At 60.0% G+C, this 20,007-nt stretch overlaps 6 protein-coding genes across 6 annotated transcripts; all 6 read left to right on the top strand.

Moving 5' to 3' along the window:
- Window positions 1-225: 225 nt before the first annotated feature.
- Window positions 226-1,803, top strand: LINJ_25_1210 (putative ATPase beta subunit; the record flags this gene model as incomplete). The annotated part of the gene is made up of 1 exon (XM_001466115.1): window positions 226-1,803. The coding sequence occupies one exon, from the start codon at window positions 226-228 to the stop codon at window positions 1,801-1,803; it is 1,578 nt and encodes a 525-aa protein (XP_001466152.1).
- A 2,019-nt stretch (window positions 1,804-3,822) lies between these two features.
- LINJ_25_1200 (conserved hypothetical protein) lies at window positions 3,823-5,265 on the top strand (the record flags this gene model as incomplete). Its single annotated transcript, XM_001466112.1, has 1 exon — window positions 3,823-5,265. The coding sequence occupies one exon, from the start codon at window positions 3,823-3,825 to the stop codon at window positions 5,263-5,265; it is 1,443 nt and encodes a 480-aa protein (XP_001466149.1).
- A 1,191-nt stretch (window positions 5,266-6,456) lies between these two features.
- Window positions 6,457-7,197, top strand: LINJ_25_1190 (conserved hypothetical protein; the record flags this gene model as incomplete). Its single annotated transcript, XM_001466111.1, has 1 exon — window positions 6,457-7,197. The coding sequence occupies one exon, from the start codon at window positions 6,457-6,459 to the stop codon at window positions 7,195-7,197; it is 741 nt and encodes a 246-aa protein (XP_001466148.1).
- A 3,281-nt stretch (window positions 7,198-10,478) lies between these two features.
- On the top strand, window positions 10,479-12,110 carry LINJ_25_1180 (hypothetical protein, unknown function; the record flags this gene model as incomplete). The annotated part of the gene is made up of 1 exon (XM_001466110.1): window positions 10,479-12,110. One exon carries the CDS (start codon window positions 10,479-10,481, stop codon window positions 12,108-12,110), a length of 1,632 nt encoding a protein of 543 aa, XP_001466147.1.
- Window positions 12,111-13,558: 1,448 nt separating this feature from the next.
- On the top strand, window positions 13,559-14,056 carry LINJ_25_1170 (putative cytochrome c oxidase VII; the record flags this gene model as incomplete). Its single annotated transcript, XM_001466109.1, has 1 exon — window positions 13,559-14,056. The coding sequence occupies one exon, from the start codon at window positions 13,559-13,561 to the stop codon at window positions 14,054-14,056; it is 498 nt and encodes a 165-aa protein (XP_001466146.1).
- Window positions 14,057-16,365: 2,309 nt separating this feature from the next.
- On the top strand, window positions 16,366-17,865 carry ALDH2 (aldehyde dehydrogenase, mitochondrial precursor; the record flags this gene model as incomplete). Its single annotated transcript, XM_001466108.1, has 1 exon — window positions 16,366-17,865. One exon carries the CDS (start codon window positions 16,366-16,368, stop codon window positions 17,863-17,865), a length of 1,500 nt encoding a protein of 499 aa, XP_001466145.1.
- Window positions 17,866-20,007: the final 2,142 nt, after the last annotated feature.

The following is a 20,007-nucleotide window of genomic DNA, read 5'->3' as shown; positions in this document are numbered from 1 at the left end:
ACACACACACACACATCAGACGTGCCTCACAAACCCGTTCGTGCTCGAACATCGACAGCGCACCCAGACGTGTGGTCTTGCTCTTCTTCCTTTCGCTCGTTCTCAGCTCTTCTTCCTCCTTACCCAGTACGACGAGCTCTGACCTCTTGTCGTGTGCCCGCCTGTGTGCCATACACCTGGCACCCACTCCTAAACACGCACTTATCACACCTCCATCGCAACACCATGCTGTCCCGTGTGCAGTCTGCGATGATTCGCCGCGCCGCTGGGGTGCGCGCTGCGTCGTCGGCGGCGGCTGCCGCTGCCGCGAAGCCTGCGGAGCACAAGGGCCGCGTCGGCTACGTGTCGCAGGTCATTGGCGCGGTGGTGGACGTGCACTTCTCGGAGGGCGTGCCGCCCGTACTGACGGCGCTGGATGTGACGGAGGACCTTGGCCGCGATGAGCCGCTGACGCTGGAGATCGTGCAGCACTTGGATGCGAACACCGGCCGCTGCATTGCGATGCAGACGACGGACCTGCTGAAGCTGAAGTCGAAGGTTGTGTCGACCGGCGGCAACATCTCTGTGCCGGTGGGCCGTGAGACGCTGGGCCGCATCTTCAACGTTCTGGGCGACGCGATCGACCAGCGCGGCCCCGTGGGCGAGAAGATGCGCATGGCGATCCACGCCGAGGCCCCAAAGCTGGCGGACCAGGCCGCGGAGGACACGATCCTGACGACCGGCATCAAGGTGATCGACCTCATTCTGCCCTACTGCAAGGGCGGCAAGATCGGCCTGTTCGGCGGTGCCGGTGTGGGCAAGACTGTGATCATCATGGAGCTGATCAACAACGTCGCGAAGGGCCACGGTGGCTTCTCCGTGTTTGCCGGCGTTGGCGAGCGCACGCGCGAGGGCACGGACCTATACCTGGAGATGATGCAGTCGAAGGTGATTGACCTGAAGGGCGAGTCGAAGTGCGTGCTTGTGTACGGGCAGATGAACGAGCCCCCGGGTGCGCGCGCGCGCGTTGCGCAGTCTGCGCTGACGATGGCGGAGTACTTCCGCGACGTGGAGGGCCAGAACGTGCTGCTGTTCATCGACAACATCTTCCGCTTCACGCAGGCGAACTCCGAGGTGTCTGCGCTGCTGGGCCGCATTCCGGCCGCCGTGGGCTACCAGCCGACGCTTGCCGAGGATCTTGGTATGCTGCAGGAGCGCATCACATCGACGACGAAGGGGTCGATCACGTCCGTGCAGGCCGTGTACGTGCCGGCGGATGATATCACTGATCCCGCGCCCGCGACGACGTTCTCGCACCTGGACGCGACGACTGTGCTGGACCGCGCGGTGGCGGAGTCGGGCATCTACCCTGCCGTGAACCCGCTGGAGTGCGCGTCGCGTATCATGGACCCCGATGTGATCGATGTGGACCACTACAACGTTGCGCAGGATATCGTGCAGATGCTGACCAAGTACAAGGAGCTGCAGGATATCATTGCGGTGCTTGGCATCGACGAGCTGAGCGAGGAGGACAAGGTTGTGGTGGACCGCGCGCGCAAGGTGACCCGGTTCCTGTCGCAGCCGTTCCAGGTTGCGGAGGTGTTCACGGGCATGACGGGCCACTACGTGCAGCTGGCCGACACGGTGGAGTCGTTCTCTGGCCTGCTGATGGGGTCGTACGACCAGATCCCGGAGATGGCGTTCTACATGGTTGGCGGCATCAAGTCTGTTCTGGAGAAGGCGAAGGCCATGGCGGAGGAGGCTGCAGCGATGGAGAAGCAGCGTCGCGCGCGCCAGGCCGCGAACGCCTCGGACTCGCAGTAGGCCGCCAGCGACGCGAGACGTGAGTCCGCGGGTGCGTGCTTGACGGCGTTCGCGTGACAGCCACGGAATGTCCCACGTGGCGAGCGCGGCGTATCTCGTGCTCTTACATGTTTTCTTTCACAGGCAGCAGCTAGCGGGAGGATTGAAGGGGAAGGGTGCAGCGTTGCCCTAGGTTCGCGTCCACACCCGTTTTTCTTTCTTTCGCCGCCGCGTGTCTGGCTGCGAGTCTTTCTTGGGGTGGAACTGTCACCGAAGGCGTCGGGCGTTTCTCTTAGTCTGATCATGCTCGTCCTCCTGCGCTCTGGGTTGCGGGTGCGCTGGGGATGTGAGGAGGCCGGTAGGGGTGCCGTTGTTGGTTTGTTCTCGTTTTGTAGCGGACCTGTACGTGAGCTAGTGTGGCGATGGCACGGAAGCGGGGGCGCGGGCGAGGGGGCGCAGCGTACGTGTGCGTGTGTCGGTGTCCAGAACACACTTGCGCGCCCATCTTCATCCGCCCCGTCCCTCTCTCTGTTTCCATTTCGGATGCGGCCCTCGTGTTCTTTCCGTTTTTTTTCTCTCTGTCGCTCGTATATATATATATATGTAGAGAGAGAGAGAGTAGTTGTAGCCATAGTAAGGCGAGTGCACGCCATGGTAAAGAGACGCACACTCTCTATTCTCTTCTCCCGCCCTTCCTTTCCCTTTCCTCTCCTCATCTCAATCTGACGGCACACACGCACACACACGGAGACGTATCGGCGTTTGTGCCGTGACCCGCGAGCAGGTTATGCGTGGCTGCGCACGGCATGCGCGTGCATCTCTGTGAGGAAGTGCCCGAGTGAGTGGGTGGGGTGGGCTGTTGGCCTTGTTTTGGGTGTCCTTGCGTGTGTGTATGCGTGCAAGAGTAGCTTAAGCAGCGAATACCCCCTGAAAAAGGAGAGAAGGACATGTGCGACGCTGAACTAACAAAAACAACAAAAGCACAGAACAGACAGAAACGTGCGGCATGTGCGTGCGTATGCGTCTGCGCAGCTTGAACGGGGCGTGAAATGCCGTCTCTCTCCTTCTTCCTGTTCTCTGCGAACGCTTCCCTTGCCCGCCTCGCCTCATCACCTGTGCTATAGTGGTTTCGTGGCGTAGAAATGGAAGATTGAGACGATTCGGGGCGAGGAACATGGCAGTGGTGTTCAAGAAGCGACCAAGGGAGGAGGAGAGCTCGAATGCAAGGCAGCCGCATGGCTTCCGTGCCGAGGTGCCCCCCTCCGCATCCGACTTCATGCAGCCATCCATACTCACCTCTTGCACTCTTCTTGATGGTGAGACATGCCCCCTCTCCCGTTTCGCTTTCCACTGCTCTTCCCTTTCTTCTCCTCCGTCTTCAACCCCGTTCTGCGCCGTCCGCCGCCCACCGCTGCTGCTGCTCATAATGAACTTCATCTCTGTCTGCGTGTGCGCGTATGTGAGCGGTGCCTGCCGTGCACCTTACTCCTGCAACTGACGAATCTCAGTTGCTACGTTACACTTCTAGTTTCGTTTGCTGCCTTTGCCTCTCCATCCCACTCTGCGTCATCCACTCGGCTCATCTGCCTTGGCGGCCTCGTTTAGCTGCCGTGCTTCTGTGGCCTCGCGTGCTGCTGCTGCTGCATCGCTCGGCGCGCGTGTGCGTGTGCCTTCTTGTGACGTGCTTGCTTAAAAGAGGATAGGTTCGGAGGGAGGGAAGGACGCACGTGCGTGTTTGTCTTTTTGCCTTGTCTCTCTCTGTTTTCTCTTGCCCTTGCTTGCGGCGTCTCGTGCTCGTGCACACACGCACACGCATACACAGACTGATTTACAGGGCGCCTTCGCTGGCGTCGACAGCATCTCCGTCTTTCTCTCATTGCCTCATCTCTCTTCTCCACACTTCGCCTTTGTGCCCGTGAGTGCACGCGTCGGGCCTTCTGTACTTATAGCCTCAGTCAGAGCGCTGCTGCGGCTTCGCCGGCTTCCCGCGCCATTCTGCCCCTCCCCCACACCCCAACAGCCGTCTTCGTACCCATCGTCATGCTCAACTGGTGGCTCATCGTGCTGATCGTCCTGGTGGCGCTCGTCTGCGTCGGCCTCACCATCTACACGTTCATCTACTTTCAGTCGGAGGAGGACTCGAAGTGGGACTATGTGCCGAAGGCCGTCGCCGGTCTCGGACTCATTCTGGCCATGGGCAGCATCCTGCTCGTCCCGTACGATGTCGCGAACTCGCCAGACCCCACCGTCGCGCACAAGTACGTCCAAACTCTCAATACGCAGCTGATGTGGGAAATTGTGCTGTGGATGATGGCTGTCATGGCGGTCGTGGTGTGCCCCTTCTTCATGTTCTTCTATGAGGCATATGACCCGGATAAGCCGAGCTTCGGCACACAGGTCTCACACGGCGTCATCTCTACCGTTATCATCGCCTTCCTGTTCGCCCTTATCGTGGGCCTCTGCTACCACTTTCAGGGCGTCGCAGATATCGCATTCCAGGCCTACAAGGGCAACCCGCAAATGGCCTTGCCGGAGAGCTCTACCATCAGCTACGTGGGCAACTCGATCAAGTCAACCATCACCGTCTCCGTGAGCATCTACACCTACTGCATTGGCATGCTCTGTTTCTTTGGGTGGATCTTCTTCTTCTTCTACGGCGGCGCCGGTATTGTTGCCTACCCCATGAGCCTCATCCAGAACTTCAAGTCGCGCCCCAAGGCCATTGGCGCGAGCAGGTTTGCGGAGGAGATGGCCATCATTCTGGCCAAGGCGGACGCCATGCTGGAACTGTGCACGGGGCTGCAGCAAGAAAGCCGCGGCAGCATCTCGCGCTCCACGAAGAACAAGATCAATATCCTGCGCAACGAGGTGTACTTCCTGGAGGCGCAACAGGCGCAGCTCATTTGGGCATACACGAAAGCCGGTGGCTCGCCTTTCATTGTGTATGGCAAGCTGGCGCTGGGGGTCGTCTGCATCGTCACGGCGATCATGTGGTGCCTGCAGATTTTCGTCTACAACACCTTCGACGCGGACCCGTTTCTCAACACGCTACTGCTGCGCCTCAACGACGCCTTCGCGTTGTGCGGCGTCTGCGCCTACGGCGTCCTTGCCTTCTACCTCACGTGGTCGACGTTCCAGGGGCAGATCGCGCTGGGGCTTCGCCTCGTCTTCTTCCAGATACACCCGATGAAGAAGCACGACACCCTCGTGAACGCCTTCCTGTTCAATGTGAGCCTTCTTCTGATCACCTCCTACGCCGTAATCTACTTCGTTGTCCACTCCTTCCAGGACTATGCCACTATGACCGCCATCAACGGTCTGATGAACGTCTTCGTGACGCGTCTGCGCGGCATCGGCGTGTTTATTAGGTGGGCGCAGTTCTGCTTTTTGGGCATGTCGCTGCTGACGTTGATATGGATGGCGGTGTGCCCCAAGAGGAAGAGCCGCGATCTGACCAAGTTACGGCTGGATGATTTGAGCTAACACACGACGTACACACCGAGCACCCCTCCTCCCCCTCTTCTTCCGCTGCTGCGGCTGCTTCATCCGCCTTCTCCTCCTTTCTGTGTGTCACGAGTGTTTTGCCGTTGCGGGCCATGCTGCAGAGCGGGAAAGGGAATGACAGGGCGCCATGAGTTGGTGCGTGGGTGAGTGCGTGGCGCTGGCCTTCGGCTTGCGGGTGCTTCTCTTGATTTTTTTCATTGCTTGCTCGTATCCGCACAGCAACCATCAGCGCCCTTCTTTGTCTATTCCCCTTCTTCCCTCTCTCGCTGTTCTTCGCTTCTGGTGTACTTGCTGTTGCACCCTCCCGCTCCGCGCGCGTCGTCGTCGGTGGGCGTAGGCGCGTTTCACATGCACAACTTGCAGAGAATTGCCACACGGTGCCGCACAGCTACTTTGGACGCCACGCACACGTGCATGCGCGGCTGTGTATGTATGTGCGTGTATATGGCGGAAGAGGTCACCACCTCTTACCGGTTGCTGGTGTGCAGGGGAGGGAGATTCAGGAGACAGATGCCACCTCCATCGGCGTCTGCATTCCTGTGCCGCGGATCATACACTGTCCGCCGAGGCGTCATCTACGCACCCCCTCCGCGAGTCACTCCCGCCCCTGCCTGTTGATGTCCTCCAAGGCTGCGCAAGGCCCTCTGCACACGATATGCCGTTACCATGACACCGACGTTCTCCGCCACTTTACCACCCTTTTTCGTGACACCACTGACGACCTCCTTGTTTGCCTTCTCTCGCGCCTCCACCTCCTGCATTTGTGTGCGCTGCTGACCGGGTCACCCCCGCCCGCCCCCGCCCTTCGCGTGCAGCTCGTGTGCGCAGGAGGAGGCCCACGCGTGTCGAACAACAAACTAACGCAGCGCGCACACGTACATTGGCGCACAAAAGGCGCCTCTGGAGTCTGCTGCGGATGCACCTTTATTTTTGTTTTGCGCTACCTCTCTCGCTGTTCTGACGGGGCCGTGGGTGTAGATTAGCTTAGCTGAGCTGGCCCCTCCCGCCGCCACCACCCCACCATCAACACCACGGGACACAGCGATCCATGCACTTTCCGTCTTTCGGATCTCCACCGCCGTCCTTGCCGTTCGCTTTCGCTCTTTTCTATTCGTTTCGCGGTCCGTTCTGACTGCTTCCTCGACGATCCACTCCGCTCCCTCTATCGTGATGCGTCGTCGGCCAGCGCAGCTGACCGCGACAAAACTGGCAGACGAGGAGGTGCCTGAGCTGACCTTGGTGCCAGACGGCGTCTCTCGATGGACTGGCGCGGACCTCGACGCTCTGCGCAATGCTGCTCGCCGCGGCGGTGCGGAAGCGGCGCAGCAGGACCTGGAGCGCAAGCTGTGCCGCACTATCGATATCCTCGGCGCCCGTAGCCAGCAGGCGCAGGAGATCAACACTGTGCTCACCTCTGTGGCGCGACTCCGGGAGAACAGCACCTTCCGGCTCTACTTGCTTACCCAGAACCACCGCGGTGTCGGCATTCTGAAGGTGGGCGTGAAGAAGCTGTTCGTGACGCACCCCGTTACCTGTGGCCTGGTGGAGGTGGACCCCCTCTGCGTGCTGGACTTCTACGTGGACGAGAGTTGCCAGCGGCAAGGATACGGGAAGACGCTTTACTCGCACATGCTCAAGGCGGAGCACGTGTCCAGGCCCGAGGTGCTGGCCATTGACCGCCCCAGCAACAAGCTGCTCGGCTTCCTCAGGAAGCACTACGGACTCGCCGCGTACACGCCGCAGGTAAACAACTTCGTCGTTTTTCACAGCTTTTTCGACCACACCACCGTGTCTGAGCGCGGCAAGCTACTGCGGGCGCCGTCTCCTGCGCGCGCATTACCGTTTTCGTCCTCAACGAATGCTACCGCTGCCATCGGCGGCGCAAAAGCAAAAAACTGGGCGCCCGGGTAGACACTGGTATGGCAGCGCCCTCACCAGCTGCCGGCGCTGCTGCTGCTGCTGCTGCTGCCTTCAGCACTCCTGGTCTACCCGGGCTTCCACTGCTGGCGTCGCCACCACTGCATGGACTCGGTCTTGCGTCACCGGCTCTGCTGCCGCGAGAAGGCCGTGCGCTGCGTAACGTTTATCCGACATGTCCTGCGCGCTTGCCCTCGCTCATGCCTCTGGGGGTGTCGGCGCCGACATCGGCAAAGGGCGGCCCACCTACGCCGTTGTCACTGCTGCCACCGTCGCCATCTTGCTACGAGGTCGCCCCTCAAGACAGGATCACGCACATCAGAATGTCGCCGACGCCCAGTGTCAGTCACGATGCCTCTATCAGAGGACCTGCCTATGTCCGCGCTGCGCCGTCGCCTCCGTCACCGCTGCGTCGTGCCGTGCCACCGGGCTGCCGCGGAGCAAGGTGGAACGGGCTAGCGTTGGCACCCTCTGACGGCGTAGGCTGTCACGACGACCGCAGCAGCGATTCCAACGAGCGCGAAGCGGTGTGGACACCGGCTACTCACACGCCGGCAACGTACCGCCGAGGTGCTCCGTACAACATCATCAGCAACCTACCCTGATGCCGACCGGAGACTGTGGGCACATGCCTCCAGAGGGTGGGTGGTAGTGGGGAGGAACATGCGCGGTATGTGCGTGTGCGTGTGCGCTGGATGGAGGATCGCCGAGCATGAGATCTCCTATACGTGACTGATGTGTGCGTATGTGTGTGTGTGCGTTGTGTGTGTTGTATGTATGCCTTCTACCCTCGCCCTTTTCTCTTCCTCACCGTTTTCGGATCTCGGGCACATACGCGAAGGCGGACCCACGCCAGACATCAGGGGCTCCTCTTGTCCTCCTCCTACGAAGGCGCATGCGCGAAGCAGGGACCACTTCCGTTGTGCGCGCGCCTACGTCCCCCTCCCCTCTCAGGGCGATGATGCGTGCCCTCGTCCCTCCTGCGCCTCTTCCTCTGCTGCGCTCACCTACCTGTTGCTCTTTGTCTTTCCCCTCTCTGTCTCGCGAACTCACGGCGATCCACACACGCATGAGTGTGGCAGACGTGACCTGGCCCGTGGATGCTCGTTTTCGTTTCGAGGTGGAAGACAAGCTGAAACAGCAACAAAAACGCATCCGCACACGCCCACTACTGCCTCCACCTCCTCTCCCGGCCACGACACTGGGCTGCGCTTCACCAGCAGCCATCTGACCGCCACAGCCTCTCTCCCTGCTCCTGCCCCCCTCCCCCCATGTTTTCCTTTCCGGCGCCCTGCGTGTGAGATGCTCACCTCCTTCGCAGAGGCAGTCGGATAGACGACATCTTCGTCGGCACTCCTCGTTGCCATCCAAACACGCTCGCAGAAGCTAACTGCACGACAGGAAAAGCTCCGCTCCTCTTCACTACACAACTTATTCATGCCTATGACGGAAAAGGCCGTGTCTTCAACAGAGAGTGCTACCGACGAACTCGCACGCTCTCGCTTGATTCTCTCCTTGCCACTTCGACATCCTACGCCAGCGAGCGCGTGTACGCCGGTGCCTGCGGAAAAGAATCGGATACTCGCAAGTCCATCAGTGCCGCATTCCATTGATCCCCCACTCCACTCCGAGCCCTGTCTCACGCGATAGGAGCATTCCGTATGCAGATGATGGTCTCGGTGACGCAGGGAGGAGGAGTGGGGCTCATCCGTTGAGTTTGCGATGGGCGGATCCCAGAAAAGCAGCTGTGCAGGGGGGCTTCTCGTGCATGGCCAAGCCTTGCAGCCGCGGAGGTCAACACCGATAGCTCCAGCTAAGGATGGCACCCCCCCGTAAACTTCGAAGACTGGGGAACGGGCGGATATCCTACTGTGCACGTGGGGATTCTGATTACGGATGATGCAATCATTCATGCTGCTGAGGAACAGGTTGCAGGTGTCAGAGGAGTATGTCCGTCACCTCGAGGACCCGGCACACAGCATCTGCCTCGAAGCGGCTCTCAGCAAATCGGTGGAGGGCGCCCGCGCCCGCTGCTGGGAAACGAAGCGGATGCTCACGTGGGCCTCACTGAGTACTCAAACCTTGTCCAAATCGTGAGGACCAGTGCGTACACCGCAGACACATACACGATGCAGACCCTCGTTGTCGTCCCCTCGACGATCTACGGTGTCGTATTCAACGGGCGCGACATGAAGTCTCCAGAGAACCGCAACACTGCGTTGGTCTTGAAGAGAGCCTTCGACTCTCTCCTCACTCCGGCACAGCTCTCGCGCGTGCTCACCCTCTGCAGCGCAAGCTCTCGGTACGAGCGGGCAATGGGCCCTGTGAGCCCTGATGCGCGGCCGCGAGCAGGAGCATGAGACGGTGAGACGGGACGAAGAGAGCCCACGCCCGCAGAGCAGCGGGAAATCAGGGTGCCACCACAGGCACACGATGGGGGCACGGCCCCGCCGACCGTTTAAGCGCGCCGCACACATGAGGCGCCTTTTGTTTTCTTGTCTGCTGGAGCTGCGGCTCACCTTTATTTGGATGGCGCCTCTGCAACCGCTGCTGTCCTCACGGGCTACCTCCGCACAGTCCTGCCGTCAACGCATAGCTCAATGACTGCATACCTCCTCTGCCACACCTGATCCTCGGCTCGTTACACACAATGCGGCGAAACGTCCGCCGGCGGGCCGAGTTGCGATCCCGTATACCGAGCTCCAAGAGACACAACTGGCGACACGGGGGATGTGCGACATGTAACTGGGAGGGTGGGTGGCTCCGCACTCTCGTCCGTGCATGCACAAGCGCAGGCGGTGCGCGCGCGCCGACACGCCCTTGTATGAAAAAGGCGCGCTCTGTGCCATCCCGGTATGGCCCTCGGTGTAAGCGGCTCGCCCGCACCCCCCCTCCCCAAAGAGGTCGGGCCGACTGGGACGAATGTGCCGACTCGCTTAATGGCCTGCGTGCAACACCCCCCTCGCCCCCTTCTCTCTCACGCTAAGGAAGGAAAGGGCGTATTCATGTACGCGCACGAGTGCAGGCTGCTCGGTCAGCTTAGAGAAGTGAAGCACCCACACACAGGGCGCACTGGCAGGAGTGTCTCTGGCACTCTTCCCCGCGTGTCTGAGCCTTCTACTCGTCCTTGCCGTTGCGCACGCAACTCTCTACCTCTCGTTGACCCTCGCCTTTTTCTTCTGCTAGCGGCTGCTCTCTTACGAGTCGGCTGCTGCTGCATCCCTTTCTCTCTCTACTCTGTTCTTAATTCGCGCAACGGCAAGTCGTGCATCGCTATGCCCAAAGGCCCTCGCACGGCCGAGGTGTCGCGGCGCCTCGTCGATGCCTACGTGACAACATTGCGGCAACATCTCCCAACGTACTGTATTCGGCAGCTCGACAAACTGCCAAGGGCTGAGGAGCACCAGCTCACTCGTCTACGCCAGTCCTACCCCGGCACTCCGGCGGAGCTGCTGTACCTTCTCCAGCGTGTGAACGGCACGTGCTGGGAGACGCTGCAAGCCCCACCGGGCTCCGTGCAACCGTCGGCTGCCGCGGCGCAGCCGCACGCACCATCGGCGAGTGCGATGGTGACAGTGACCGCAGGGAAAAGCGGTAGTGCGACGTCCACCACGTCTACCACCACCACCACGACGGCACGCTCGGCTGAAGCCGGCGCGTCGCCTACGGCGCCGACCTACAAGACGGCCGCGAAGAGCGCTGCCAAGGCGACGGCTGCTGCTGCGATGGCTTCTGAGGCGGCCGCCTTTATAAAGTCGCAGATTGCCAAGAAGGTGAACACAATGGCCGGGCCGCGGCAGCGTCGCCCGCTCCCGCATTTTGTGGCGCTGCCCATCCTCGGCTCCACATACACGAGCTGCCCATACTACCTCAAGTCGGTGGAGCAGATGCTGGTGGCAGAGCAGCAGTTCCCGCCACCTCCTGCTACGCTGCCCGATGAAAGTGAGGGGTGGGCCCCCTCAACGGTAGCCGCCGCAACACAATCGTCGTCGCCACCGCCTCCTTCCACACCAAAGCCGTCTTCGCCGGCGTCCACCGCCACCGCAGGCGGAGGGCTGCACGACGCTGTGTGTGTGACGGCGCAGTGCAGTGGCGAGGGCGGCGCAGCGGGCGACTCGCCACCGTCTGCCGCCAGCGGTGCTACGCCCAACGCGAACTCCATCGCTTCCGTGTACTCGGGGTATAAGATTGTTTACGGCTCTCCTCCAACACTGCCGCCGCCATCGTCGCTCAGCGCCGGCAGCGCGTTGAATGCAGTAGCTTCGTATGGCGCCCCTGCTGGTGATGCGAAGACATCCTTTGCGACGACGCCAGCGCCGACGCCGTTCAGTGGGGAGCCGCGTGTCGTCTACGTTGACCCTCGCATCGACATCCACGCCAGCTTTCACCAGTGGCTCGTGTTTGCCGACAGCGTGCAACCACACGTGCGGGGCTCAACACCGATAATCCCGGATGCTGATCCTGCCAAGATGACAGCGGCTGCTGCGACGAGGAATGCGGCGAACAGCTCAAGGTTCTCTCCTGCGCGGGCCCCGCCCCGTGCGCACACGCCGTCGTCACCGCCGAGGCACTTTGCTGCCTCGCGACTCTACATCGACTTCAAGCCTGTCGAGCTTCACGGCGGCATGTATGGGCAGGTGATACAGTTTGTGCACGGGAATCCGGACAGCTTCTCTGTCGTGGCAAGCGACTTCGGTGAGTACTTAAAGTACATTATGACAGAGGAGTACGGCTTCACAGAGGAGCTCGAGGACGACGACGATGACGAGGGTGCTCGTGTGCCGGAGGAAAACCAGGACACGTCGCCTCTGACGGGGACACCGCTGCCGCCCATCATCACATCCGCCGACGGCCGCCCACTAACGTCACCGACTTCATCGTTGGCCGACGTGCAGAAGAAACGGTAGCAAGAAGAAGAGGGAACGGCGCTTCGCGGAGGAAGGCGGCCGACGCGTAGGGCCGCTGCCGCCTCAAAGTGATGCGCCTGTGCTTGCTTGTGTAGGAATGCCGGATGCTTTGGACGCTGTTCGCTCGTGCGTGACGTGGCTGATACGGAGGAGGACGCACACACACACACACACACACACACACAAGCGCGCCTCTCTCCTTTCGTGGTTGAGTGGGGAGGGGTGTATGGCTGCATGTGCGGCTCCGTTCTTTGCTCATACGTCGCTTTCCTCTCTTGCCCCCCCCCCTTCCCCCCTCCCAACCCTTGTGGATAAGCGTATGCATGTGCGTGTGCATGTGTATGTATAGTGTCTGCGCACGTGCTGCATCTTTGGCTCGACAGCCGTGTGCTGTGTCGGCTTTTGTGCGCTCGATGCTGGCTAGGTGCTTCTCCTTATCTGCAGGTGTGTGTTTCCCTGTGTTGGGGTCGCACGTGAAAAGAGAACACGCACACGCATCGGTAGAAGCTGTATCTGCGGCGTCGTCCCTCTCTCTTCTACCATCGACTCATTCCCCCCCCCCCCCCACCTCTGCCTCCTCGCTCCGCGCCGCTTGATGCGAAGAGCGACACTGCTAGAGTCGAGCATGGCGGCAACGTACGTCATGTTGCACCACCTTCACAGGGGCCTGAGTGCATGGGCGCATGCGCGTTCGAGAGCGGGAGGGTTGATCAGTGAGGAGGAGGATGCGGGAGAAGGCAAAGGGCCAAGTGGCGGGCCATCGGGCGAAGTGTGCATATGCTTGGTGTTTGGTGAGGCGTGTGCACACCTCGCCGACCCCCTGTACTTTTCACTATCTACCGCCGCGATGCGGGAGTCACTCTTCTCTCGCAGCTCTATGTGTGCAGAAAGGACGTTAGTGGCCCGCGCTCGGAGAGAAGATGCGACAGGTGCGCGATTTCTTCGCCAAGGGGGAGTAGACACACGTGACCCTCCCCCTCCTCTCTCCTTCTCTTCCTTCCTGCGGTATGCTTTCTTGTGGGTCATGTCCATGGCGCTGCTGAGTTTACATGTGTATTGGGAAGTTACATGTGTGCTTGTTGCTTCAGGACTCTCCTCCACTTCTTCTCCGCTACATTCTCTCCATTTTGTTGTTGTTACATCGCCTCCGCATGCGCACGGATCTTGTTGCGCGTGCGCGTCGCGTTTTCTGTTGGGCGACTGCGAGCTCCTGTGGCGTTATCCCTCTTCTCGATTTCTGTTGGGGCGACACTGCCTCGCGTGCCCTCCTCGTCATAAGCATCGCGATCTTGTCTCGGTAGCGCCCCGTTAAGGGAAAAAGGCGTCCATCATCATCGCCACCGCGACCGCGACCGCCCCGCCTCCTCCTCAGTGGCCTCCGCACCACACACGCCACAAAGCTCTTTCTCCACCTCGGCTTCCATTTACACGTATCTCCTTCCTGCGCCATGCCGCGTCCGTTCGGTGTTTGGGCTCCGGCCACGACGCTTGCCGAGTATCGCGCACGCATCCCGAACCCTTTCGCATACAGCTTCAAGTGGGTCTACGCCATGAAGAAGGAGGTCTTCTACCCACCAGAGGCGCTGGCGCACTTCAAGGACCCCCAGCAGTTTAAGGATGCAGTTGACACCGTCATCGCGATGCGTGTGTCGGACAAGATCTTCGGCGAGGGCCAGAAGCTCCCCCGCCACCCGGTCATTCTCATGGTGATGGTGCTGGCAACGCACGGTTTCATCATTTTCAGCGGGCTAAAGTACTACTACGGAACGTATATGCCGGCAAACAACCCGACGTGGCGCAAGACGGTCAACAAGGAGTGGGAGGAGGCCATCAACAACTCCCCGTGGGACCACATGTCGCACGTGTGGCAATACAGCGACGAATACGCGGCCGCGCTCGGCGATACGGCTGCTCCTGGCCAGCGCAAGTTCTACATCCCCGCTTAAGCTGCATTGCCACACGCCAGTGCTGACGCACACGCGTGCACTCACACGCAGCCAAATACGCGCGTCCTTCGGTGCTTCTACGTGTGACGTAAATCCACGCATCTTGAAGCCGGGTCTCTGCTTCCATCACACTAAGGCCGTCCCCCCCCCCCATCGTTCAGCTTGCAGTCGCTGTTTTCTCTCCGCGATGCAGCCGGCAGGAGCGCTCTCTGGTAAGATGATGTGGGCCCGTTTGTATACGCCACGAGGCAGTGCCGAGCCATCGATGGCCGAGGCTCTTCTCTCTTCCGTCCTCCTGTGCGTGGCCGGAGTCTGTGTACGGGTCATCGGTGAAAGTGCGTGTGCATTTCTGGGAGGGGGATGGGATGGGGGCGAAGAGCGTCAGGCTGAGAGCAGTGCGCTTCTTCCTCGCGCTTGCCTCCGCGCTGATGCCTGCCGTGTGCACGTCCTTGCGCATATTTCTTGTTGCTCTTTTCCTAGTAGGGATCTCTCTATTTCTCATGCGTGATGGTCATTCTTTACGAGGTGGTGTATGACCCGCTGTAGCGACGCATGTACTGACAGGCGCCCATGGACACGGAACACCTTCTCTGACGAATCTTGCCTACTAGTGCCCTTGTGCATGTGCGCATGTTGCTTGAGGAGGCTGCTTATAGTTGTGTCCTTGTCTGCGTGCGCTCACCTCGGCACGCCATGCAGTAAGCCGCTGAGTTGTGTCTGTGTGTGCGTGTGTGTCGGCACCAAAGGGGAGGACACGTATTAGTACAATGCCTGAGAGTGTAACTGCGTCCGTCTATCGGTATATGTGTGTGTGTGTGTGTCGTTGTTGCTGTTGTTGGGTGCTGTTCTCTGTCGGCGTGTGTGTGTGCGTATACATATATGCATGCGCATGTGTGTATGTGTGTGCCTTTAAAAGGAATTTTTTTTCTCGTAGTTCCCCTTTGTTTTATAGGTTTCCTTTCTGCGACGTACTCTTCGCTCCCACCCGCCCACCTTTCTGTCTGTCTCGCGGTCTCATGCTCCACCGCACACACACACACACAGCGAGAAACGCAGAAACACAGACAGAGGGAGAGTCATAGCAGGCAAAGCGGGCTTACATGGGATTCGCCTTGATCCAATGCCCCCCCCCCCCCCCATCCTCCACTGTCTATGTCTATGACTATCTCTATGTCTGTTGTGTGTGTGTGTGTGTGCACGCCGGATCCCTCGTAGTAGCCGTGAAGGGGTAGCGGCGGTGTGTCGCAAGAGAAACGAAACAGCACAAATGAAAACACGCGCACACGAAAAAAAAAAAACAAAGCCGAGGCCCTACCGCTGCCCCGCCTTCCTCCTTCCTCACCCTCGCCCTCCCTCCCTCCCTCCCTCCCTCCCTCATCCTTACCCCAACGAGGGAGGGGGTGAGGGAGAGGGAGGAGGGCGGCGTGACGTGCGGACAGCCGACACTGCCAGCGCTCTTGTGCCCAGCAAAGGATGTCTGGGCTTCACCGCTGCACAGGCTTTTCGTTTTTTTTTTTCATTCAAAGCGGTGTGCAGCGCGAGTCTGCAGCTAGAGAGAATACCTGTGTGTGTGTGTCTCCTTATCCGTGCTTGCTCGCAGGTGTGCTCGTGCTCATACCCCCCAAGGAGGGGGTCTGGTGGGTATGCCCGGACTGCGCGGTAAGGAGGGGCTGGGCGGAAGCGGTAGGAGAGAGTGATGGCCACGGAACGGTCCTTCTCCTCATGGCCCCCTCTGCATCACCTCGTTCTCCCTCGCTCGCTCACACAACTTATGCACAGATGGACTTTCCTCTTGCGTGCGGTGCGTACGTGTGTGCGTGTGCCGCTCATGCACTCATGCGTCGTTGCGTTTCTCCATGCCTTGTCCTTTTATTGCCTCCTCCCCCTCCTCGTGCTCCGCGCCATCCCTCTTCATCTGTTATATGCCTTGCAACCGATGTGCACACAACTCTTACTCCTCGGCGTGCTCAACCTGGCTCGCTCCTCAACATCGCCCCACACGCCCCCCCCCCCCCCCCATCCTCGTATGCACATCACTTGGTCCCCACTCCCTCGTGGTGGCGCATGCACACGGTCTTTCTCTGCGCCCACCCATCGCACTTTGCACCGCCGCCTCTGCACCCGTTCATCTCGCGCCCGTCTCTCACCAGAGGCCCTTTCAAAAACGAACTCAAAAAGGAGCGCAACATCGGCAAGAAAACACACAGACACACACAGCACGTGCATCTACTCCCGCCCCTCTTTCTCTCTCTTCCCCCCCCCCTGCCCAGTCGTCACACCCCCACCACCTGCACGCGTCGCATCCAACAATGCTGCGTGCCACCCTCACTCGCCTGGAGATGGCCCCCAAGGTCACGCACATCCAGGACAAGTTGCTGATCAACGGCAAGTTCGTGCCGGCGGTATCTGGTAAGACATTCGAGGTTGTGAACCCCGCGGATGAAAAGGTGATTGCGAACGTCGCGGAGGCCGAAAAGGCAGACGTGGACCTTGCCGTGAAGGCTGCCCGCCACGCCTTTGAGTCCTTCCGCATGACCGACGGCCACTGGCGCCGCAATCTGATGCTGCGCCTGGCGGACATCCTGGAGAAGAACAGCAAAGAGATGGCTGCGCTGGAGAGCCTGGACAATGGCAAGCCGTACGAGGTGGCACTGAACGTGGACGTGGCGCTTTCGGTGGAGTGCTTCCGGTACTGCGCTGGACTCGCGGACAAGGTGAATGGCTCCGTGCCGCCGCGCTCTGGCAACTTCCTCGGCATTGTGAAGCGCCAGCCAATCGGCGTGTGCGGCCAGATCATCCCTTGGAACTTCCCGCTTCTGATGGCTGCGTTCAAGCTCAGCCCTGCACTTGCATTGGGCAACACGGTTGTGCTGAAGCCCGCGGAGCAGACGCCGCTGAGTGCGCTGCGCCTTGGCGAGATGGCGATGGAGGCTGGATACCCGGACGGCGTGCTGAACATCTTGCCGGGCTTCGGCGCGACCGCAGGCGCGGATATTGCGCGCCACATGGACGTGGACAAGGTTGCCTTTACGGGCTCGACAGCTGTTGGCCACCAGGTGATGCGGATGGCGGCGGAGACCAACCTGAAGAAGGTGTCTCTGGAGCTTGGCGGCAAGTCTGCGCTGATCGTGTGCGAGGACGCCGACTTGGAGGAGGCGGCGCAGGTCGCGACGACCGGTGTCTACTTCAACACGGGCCAGGTGTGCACGGCGTCGTCGCGCATTTATGTACACGAGTCTGTGTACGACGAGTTCGTGTCGCGTCTGCGCAAGAACGCGGAGGCGCGCAGGGTGGGACCAGGCAACGACACGGCGAACAACATGGGCCCATTGGTGTCGAAGAAGCAGCACGAGCGGGTGCTCATGTACATCGAGGACGGTGTGAAGGCTGGCGCGACGGTGGTGACTGGCGGCAAGAGGATCGGCGACAAGGGCTATTTCGTGCAGCCGACCATATTTTCGGAAGTGAAGGAGGACATGCGGATCTGCAAGGAGGAGATCTTTGGCCCCGTAACGTGCGTGATGAAGTTCAAGGACATGGACGAGGCCGTGAAGCGCGCGAACAACAGTATCTACGGGCTGGCTGCTGGCATCTGTACGCGCAGCATGGACACTGCGCTCCGCTATTCGACATACCTCAACGCCGGCACGGTGTGGGTGAACACCTGGAACGACTTCTGCGTCTCCATGCCGTTTGGCGGCTTCAAGCAGAGCGGCATTGGTCGGGAGCTGGGCAAGGAAGTCATCGACATGTACACGGAGCCGAAGGCGATCCACTTTGCCCTCAAGGGGCCCATTGTCAAGCCGTGAGGAGTGCGCGAGCAGAGGGTGCGTCTCCATCCTCCCTCCACCGCTCTCTGTGCGTTATTCACCTTGCTTCCGCCCCTTCATCGGTGTGCGAGAGAGGGTGGGGGGGGGCGGTCTTTGCGCACACCCATGCGCGTCTGCTGTGTGTCCACTCGCACTGCTGCGTGGGACTGTTGCGAGGGGTCTGTGCACCACCCTTTTCTCCTTTTCCTGCCTTATTGCTAGCGCACAGTGGGGCGTGCGAGTGCGTGCCTGAGTGTGGGCTGCGCTTCAGCTCCGTTGCACTTCTTTTTTTCTTCTACAGGAGGTGCCGATGGCGCCGGGGAGGAGAGGACGAAGCCCGAGAAAGTAGCCGGTGCGCACCGGCGGACACCCAGAGGAAGGGCGATGACGGAAGCAGCGTGCCGTGCGACACGCGCTTTTCGCACCCCCACGCCTGCTGAAGCAGGGGAGTGCTCGCTGCTGCTGCTGCTCTTTTTCCTCCCCTCACCCCTCGCTGCCTCCCTCGTGGTGACACCTTCACTGCATGGGGCGCGCCTCTCATCCTCTGTTTTTTTTTTTTCGCTCCACAGCGTACGTGCACGTGCGATAAAACTGCCGGTGACGGTGGCGTTTTCGTGCGGAAGCTCCTCACGCGTGCTTTGAGCCGGTGCTGACATCAGCCCCCCCACCCCCTCCTTGCCTACTCGCCCTTCGGCTGGTTAGGCGCAAGCACACAGGCGCACGCACACAGTGCTCGTGGCCCTCGTTTTTCCCGTTATGTTTTTATCTTTTCCCTTTTTTGTTTCGTTTCATGTTCCGCGTTACGGTTTCGTGTGCTGTTCGTCTGCACGTCACGCTATGATATCTCTCTATAAAAAGCTATCTAATCGGTTGACTATTCTCTTCAAGCCCGCCGTCCACCACCAGCACCACCATCACACACACCCACCCACCCACACACACACACACACAGACACACAGACATAAGCCAGACGGCGTGCTTGCTTCAGATATCGTTCATCATGCACCCTTTCCTGCGTATTTTCGTGTCCACGGACCACCCCGCTTGGTCTCTGTCTTTTCGCGGTCATGTCGCGTTCTGTTATCGCTGAGATCTGTGGTGTTGTCTTACCCTGTACCGACCCCTTGCCTTCTATGCTTTTTCTTCTTTCATCTTTTTGCGCTCCCAAGACGTTTAGGCCCTGAGGATGCCATCCACCTCGCCCTGGTATCAGGGCCTAGTATCCCCACACTCTTCGTGTCGGCGGACAGGTCTGGGCTGGTGCTGTGCCGAAGAGACCTGCAGTCATGACCACGCTTGGAGCAGCTCACTGCGTATTGTGTCGACGCTTCAACGAATGCTCGCATGCACCTCCTGTTTTCTGCTTTAGCTGCGTTGTGGCAATGCCGAGCGTAATCCTGGGCCCACCCTGCGCTGCTCGCAGCGACATTGCAGTGGGGGTGGGGGTGGGGGGCCGAAACGACATCGAGCGATGTTGGCTTGGCCCGATGCGCTTGGCTTAGCCGTAGTGCCGCAGAGGTCGATGAGCTGTGGTGTTGCCATGCGTGTGTGCGTATGTGGTTGACCTGTTCGAATGTGGGCACGTTGCCAAAAAAAAATGAAAAACGAATTTGTTTTTGCCTTCTCTCTCGATTACAGCAGCACAGAAAGAATTGTGGCAGAGTGAGAGAGCGCGCGCGCGAGATGGGCGCTGGCGAAGGCATATGTGCGTGTCGTTGCGGGCCTGTTTCGCAAAGGAAGTGTTGCGCACTGAGGCGAGAGGGACACGGAGAGGTGAGCGTCGAGTATCAGCCTATCAACAAGGATGCGACAATAATGCTCACCGTGCTATCGTTAGTGCCCCTTTTAGTAGACGAGCGTGTTGGAGCTGAGCGCATGGCGAACGTCATGGATACACCTCAAGCCCAGGGCGGACACCGCGCTGATATACGGCGACACACACGCACAAGAGTGCAGCCGTGAAGCGTGTGGACCACTTCAGCATCTCGCTCGCGCTCTCTCTGCGGCTTTTGGTGCCCTTTTCTTTCGGCTGCGCGTGTGTGCTGGTATGCGTTGCACGCTCCTGAACGCGTTTTCCCCGTAACACAGACACGTATACACATAGATATACTTTATATACATATATACATATATGTGTACGT

This window comes from Leishmania infantum, chromosome 25 (assembly GCF_000002875.2).
Source record: "Leishmania infantum JPCM5 genome chromosome 25".
NCBI lineage: Eukaryota > Euglenozoa > Kinetoplastea > Trypanosomatida > Trypanosomatidae > Leishmania > Leishmania infantum.
The sequence above is the reverse complement of the archived record's forward strand: the minus strand, read 5'-3'. Positions and strand labels throughout refer to the sequence as shown.